Source organism: Macaca nemestrina, unplaced genomic scaffold (genome assembly GCF_043159975.1).
Source record: "Macaca nemestrina isolate mMacNem1 unplaced genomic scaffold, mMacNem.hap1 Scaffold_69, whole genome shotgun sequence".
NCBI classification, from domain to species: domain Eukaryota; kingdom Metazoa; phylum Chordata; class Mammalia; order Primates; family Cercopithecidae; genus Macaca; species Macaca nemestrina.
Window position 1 is genome coordinate 211116 of NW_027257854.1, and position 6637 is coordinate 217752.

Genomic DNA, 6637 nt, shown 5'->3' on the forward strand with positions numbered 1-6637 from the left:
CTGCTGGTTCTATGGGTTTGAACAAATGTGTCATGACATGTATCCACCATGATGGCATCGTACAGAGCAGTTGCACTAAAATCCTAAAAACCTCATCTCTCCCTCTTCCCAACACTTGGGAACCATGGATATTTTCACACCATAGTCGGGCCTTTTTCGAAATGTCCTTTAGTTGGAAGCTTACAGTATTTAGTCTTTTCTGATGGGCCTCTTTTGTGTAGCTGTGCATGTTTAAAGTTCCTACGTGTCTTTTCATGGCTTGAGAGCTCACTTCTTTTCAGTGCTAAAGAATATTCCATTGTCTGGATATATCACAAGTTAGTTATCCACTCACCTAGTGAAGAACATTTTGGTTTCTTCGTTGCCTCCAAGTTTGAGCAATTATGAATAAAGCTTCTATAAATGTCCATGTGCAGGATTTTCTGTGAACACAAGTTTTCAACTCTTTTGGATAAATACTGGAGTGCAATTGCTGGATCACATGTTAAGAGGATATCTCGTGCCCATCAATGATACAGTGGATACACAAAATGTGGCACGTATATACCACGGAATACTATGCAACCATAAAAAAGAATGGGTTCCTGTCCTTTGCAGGGACATGGATGAAGCTAGAAGCCATCATTCTCAGCAAACTAAAAGAGGAACAGAAAACCAAACACCGCATGTTCTCATTCATAAGTAGGAGTTGAACAATGAGATCACATGGACACAGAGAAGGGAACGACACACACGGGGGCCTGTTGGGGGGTGGGGACAAAAGGAGGGAGAGCATTAGGACAAATACTTCATGCAAGCAGGGCTTAAACCCTAGATGATGGGTTGACAGGTGCAGCAAACCACCATGGCACATGTATACCTATGTAACAGACCTGCACATGTATCCAAGAACTTAAAAATTAAAAAAAAAAAAAGAGGTAAGACAATGTGATAATTTTAAAAACACTAAACATGTCATACCCACTTCCCCACCTCCAAGTGCTTTCAACAGCATGCCATTGCTGTTATTAAGAGAATAAAGCATCTACCATCATCTCCCAGCCCCTGCCTGCCTGCCTTCATTCTTGTCTTGTGCCACTTTCTCCCGTGCTTACTTCCTTGCACGTGCCTGTTTCCTGCTGCAAGAGGCATTCTGCATGCACCCCCATCTCTGTTTAGACCGTGGTGTTCCTACACTCCAACCCCCTCAACAATCAACCTCTACTTCTCTCCAGACTGCAAGGCGATCATACCTTCCAGAATGCATCGATTTTCTACCTCTTATCTCAAGATACACCAGGTTCTTTTACAGCATAAATTTAGAGAATCCCGCTTCCCTTTCTTTGGTGCGCTTTCCTCAATTCTTCATCAGAAACCCATTAGAGTGATTGTCATATTAGTGTCCATTCTCCCCATCAGGCCGCAGGTTCGTGAGCAGGGGCCACGGTCATGTTGGTGAACCATGGTATTCTCAGTGACTATCCATGTGCTTACAAAGTATTTGCTGAATGAGTCAACGGGTCTGCAGTTCCAACCAAAGCTAGAAGCTTGACTTTGGAAGAATGAAAGTAGATGACATCACCAAAGCAGACCCTATAGCATGAGAAAAGAAGGGAAGAACGGAGGCAAAGCTGAAGGATGAATATCGGCACAGGAGTAGGTGAGAGTTCCAGAAATGCTGGGTTTTCACGTGTTTTTATTTACTTCATATCTGTGTTTCCGTCCCTGTGTAGTGTGACCCTCATATCCCTCTCAATTACTACATTTCTTTACTGACAAGGACAGAGGTGGTGCATTGGACACACTACTAACCAGCATACTCTCTCGGACTTGCAAGAAAATGTAGGAAAACAATCTAGAAATGGTATCTCAGAAGAAAAAAAAAATCAAAAATATGAGAGTAAATGTGGGAAAAAAAATCAATGTTTAAAGACAACTTCCCAACATATTTAGGAATCTCTGGGACCTAAAATTTCATCAGGACTCCCCACACTTCTTTTTACATTAATGTGTCTGCGTGCGCGTGTGTGTGTGTGTGTGTGTGTGTGTGTGTGTTCAACAGAAATCTACAAAAAAAAAAAAAAAAAGCTACTGCTAGAACAATGCTACTACAGGGGAGAAAAATGTAATCTTTTCTTCCACCCATCTTAGCTTCATTGGCTGGGGTTCCTATAACAAAACCATATGAACCCCATAAAAAGCAAACCGAGGCTTATTAGCATGTATATTTCATATATACATGGGAGATACACAGGGAATGAGGGAATCTCAAAGACAGCTCAGAGCTTTCTTTTATATAACATCTTCAACAAGGATAATAAATGTTTATAGAAGTGCCAAGACAAAGTAAAAGGACTTTGGGTCATTGGGGGCAACAAATTGTGGGAAGGCCAATAAATGATAGATTTTTGTGTAAATTCCTCTGGTGCTGTTTCCCGAACGATAAGGGTCTGAAGTTGTCTGCAGAGATTGACCTGCGTCCTTTCTGGCAGAGAGGGGAGAAAGGGCACTTTTTTCTTTGTATAATATGATTATGTTGTGTGCTTTTCAGAAAATAGAGGGAAGGCCAGAGCGCTTCTTAATTGCCTTCAGCTCAAAATATTTTAGCATGGAGTGTTTTCTCTGCACTATTCCTGCTGCAGATATCTTTAAAGGCATCAGTCGCATCCTAAACACTACTTGTGGGGAAATATTGAGCAGAACTGGAATGAAATATATAATTCAGTCCCACAGAATCTGAGCCACAGGACACAGAGAACTGCCTGGGAGTCAAAGCAGACAGTGAGCAGCTGACATTCTAAGAGGCTCCTTCCAGTAGGTCGGCGCATAAACTCAAGTTCTTTTCACAGATTTGTCTGTGTTTCTTTTGTTCAAAAAAAAAAAAAAAAAAAAAAAAATATATATATATATATATATATATATATATATATATATATATATATCCCTGTAGCTAAAATGCCTACTTCATAGTGCAAGAAAAACAACATCTGGAGCCTTTGGCAGAAGCAGCAAAGACCCAAGCAGCCTGGTGGTGTCCAGCGGGGACAGCCCACGAGATCCATCAGCATGTGGCCCTGCGAGCCGCCACCAGTAACATGTTTACATGCTAATGAATGTCAGGCTCATTTAGAACAAATTTGCATCCATCAAAGTCAAACAGCGAGCAGAACAGCACATTTTCCTGTGTGTCAGTGGCCCCTGAGACACCAGGGAGAACTTTAATTGCCTGACCCCTTCAACTTCCAAGCATCCCAGAGAGAAAAGGCAGACCCCAGGAAAGGACTGTGCTGGAAACTATTTGTTCTTACAGATGTCCGGAGTAGTCTTGCGACTGACCCAAAGACTCCCCTCTAAGGGTGGGGGATACCTAGGGTAGGTGAAGTTGAATGTGCTGCCTTCTAAGACCTTCCTTCTAAGGGAGGGTGGGGGAGACCTAGGGTAGGTGGAGGTGAGCCGTGCGGGCAGGATCTTTCTTCTAAGGGAGGACGAAGTGTGCTTTGCTAGACTCTACCCTTGAGTCTCAGCTTGGCCGACCGAGATGGGAGCAAGTCACTTCTATCCTATCATTCTGGGTGTCCTCATCTGTCATGGAAGCTTTGGTTCGGTGAGCTTAAAGTCACTCCAGTTGCAAAGCTGTGTGACTTGTAGATACATGCCAGTGTGAATGACTCACTTCACTTTAACAAGTTGCACAGATAGCCAGGCTTCTCCCTTAGATCAGTCAGGAGGCCCCAGAAGACTTTGTCACAGACAAAGAGGTGATTAAAAGGAGTCACTGACGGGATTCTTTGGAGATCGGTGGGCAGGGCCCAAAGGGAAGTGAGAATAGCACTCCCCAGATCATGGGCAAGGGATGCCTGGGGAGGGGCTGCTAACGTGGACAGGCATGACTAAGAGAGGAGGGAGGACAGCTCCTCTCCCTCCTCCACCTTCTACCTGCTGCCAGCAATGAATCCAACCGGCAGCCCTAGGCCAGGCCAGGCTCCCAGAGTCAGAGCCAGGAAGAAGCCAGGCACCTGGTGAAGCCACTAGTCCCCATCAACACCAAGGGTGCAGTAAGAATTTTGATGGAAATATTTAAAAACTCATTCAACAACTTCCTATCTCCCCAACCAGCCTCTACATATGATTCCACCTTTTCCAACTACTGAGCGGTCATCAGGGGTGTCACAGGGGTGGGGCTGCCTGCTCTGCCCAGGGCCCGGGGCCCGAGACCCTCCAACCTTTGGAGGTCTGGGGTCCCCTCTCCCCTCCCTGGCAGCAACTGTCTTCTCTGCTGTCAAATTATCACTTCTATCCTCCCACAAAACATGAGAATTTAAGACGGGATTTTGGTGGGGACACAGCTAAACCATATCAAAGGGGGGACCTGGGGCTCCCTCATGGGGCTCTGGCATGAGCTTGGGTGACACAAGTTTATAAGACCCCATCTGCTTCAGGTTTAATTACATACCCCAAGATTCCCAGGTTGTAGTCCTAACCCAGGACCTCAGAATGTGTCTGTATGTGGAGATAGGCCTTTTAAAGAGGTGATGAAGGTAACGAAGTCATTAGGACTGATGCCCTTGTAAGAAGAGATCAGGACACACACATCTATAGAGTGACAACCGCACGAGGACACAAGAGAAGATGCCATCTGAAAGTCAAGGAGAGAGGCCTTAGGAGGAGCCAGCCCTGAACTCACCTTGACCTTAGACCTCCAGACTACAGAACTGTGGGAAATACATCTCTGTTTTTTCACAAAACTGCCTGTGGCAGCCCAACCAGAGCCACGTGCCATCTTTGGTTCTCAGAAATTCCACTTGTTTTTATGCTCCTGGATTTTAGGAGGCCCCTGGATGACCAGTATGTGGCTAAAGTTAGAGAAGGAATTACTGGTGTAAGAGAGCCCCACACATCTCTGAGCGGACACCGTACAGCCCATGAGATATTGGGTGTAATATCACCTTCTCTTCCCTAGGATATTAAGAACTATATCACAGGAGGGGCGTACAGCCGCAGCCCCTGCGTTACTGGGAGCAATAGCATCTTTTCCCCCTCTCAATACAAGGAACAATATCCCAGGGTGGGTGTACATCCCCTGTGATATTGGGCTTAATGTCATCGTCTCCCAATGCGGATATTGAGCATAGTGTCACAGGGGGGTGTATACCTTCTTTGCTATCGGGAATAATATCCTCTCCCCTCAGGATTGTAGGCAAAATATCGAAGGGATTTTACAACTCGTGTGATATGGGCAGTAATATCATCTTCTCCCCACCTAGATGTTAGGAACTCTATCACAGGCGGCCGTACACTTCTTGTGATATTGGGAGTCATATCATCCTCTCCCATCATCGATATTAAGAACAATATTACAAAGGAGGTGTACACTCCCTGCCATATTGAGAGTAATATGCTCTCCCCTTCGGAATATTAGGAACAATATCGCAAGAGGTGTGTACAACCCCTGCGATATTGGGAGTAATATCATCCTCTCCCCCTGCATATAGAAAACAATATTACAGGAGGATGTACACCCCCCTCCTGTATTGGGAGTCGTATCATCCTCTCCCACCCAGGATATAAGGAACAAGACGACCGAACGGATGTACACCCACTGCCATCGTTTCAATAATGACATCCTCTACCCCCTGGCTGTTAGGAATAACATCATAGAGGGGTGTACACTTTCTTTGATATCGGGAGTAATATCCTCTCCCCGCCGGATATCAGGAACAAGTCTATTAATTATTAATATTAATAAATATGAGAAAAATTAAGAGTAATCATCGATATTAATAATTACAATAAAGGTAGTAAAATACTAAAAATGTTAACGATTAGCATTAATAATCAATAGTAATATCACTATTAATAATATCAGCAATTAATGTTACTTAAATCAATACTAAGTGATGCTGGTAATAAAATGACAATATTAACAATTAATTTTAAGCATGCATAATCATATATTTAAAATAATTATCCATAACAGTATCCTATTATCATTGATAATTGTTAATATCGATCATGGATGTTTAATAATTGATCATATTATTACTCCTAATACCGCAGGGGGTGTACACCTACCTGTGATGTTGTTCCTAATATCCAGGGATAGAGAGCATGGGATGTTGTTCCTAATTATCAAAGGGGGGAGAGCGTAATATTACTCCCAATATGGCAGGGTGTGTACATTCCCCCCAAGGGATTGTTCTTGCCATTCAAAACGAGAGAGGATGACATGACTCCAGATATCGAAGAAAGTGCAAACCCACGTGTGATATTCTTTCTAATATGCAGAAAGGAAGAAGAGGATAGTAATCCTCATACGGCAGGAGGGGTACACTCACTCTGATATTTTTCCAAACATGCAAGGGGGAAAGAGGATAATTGCATTCCCAATATCGCACCAAGGGTTGCACACCCCATGTGAGATGGTCCTTCATAACGTTTCTAGGCGGGAGGGATGATATTACATATATGGCAGAAAGTATACACCCCCCAGGGATACTGTTCCCATGATCCTGGAGGGAAGGGGATGATATTACTTTAAATATTACAGAAGGTGTACACGCCCCCAGTGATATTGTTTCTAATTTTTATGTGGCAGAGGAGGATATGACACCCAATAATGCAAGGAGTAGAAGCAATCCTGGGATATTCTTCTTAACAT

At 43.7% G+C, this 6637-nt stretch overlaps 1 protein-coding gene across 1 annotated transcript in view; it reads left to right on the forward strand.

Moving 5' to 3' along the window:
• LOC139361614 (disco-interacting protein 2 homolog C-like) overlaps nt 1-1486 on the forward strand; it is a 133697-nt gene extending 132211 nt beyond the window's left edge. The window contains exon 7 of the mRNA XM_071090217.1: nt 1399-1486. Coding sequence (XP_070946318.1) covers nt 1399-1457 — 59 coding nt within the window. The 3' untranslated portion in view covers nt 1458-1486. The remainder of the gene's footprint in view (nt 1-1398) is intronic.
• Nucleotides 1487-6637: the final 5151 nt, after the last annotated feature.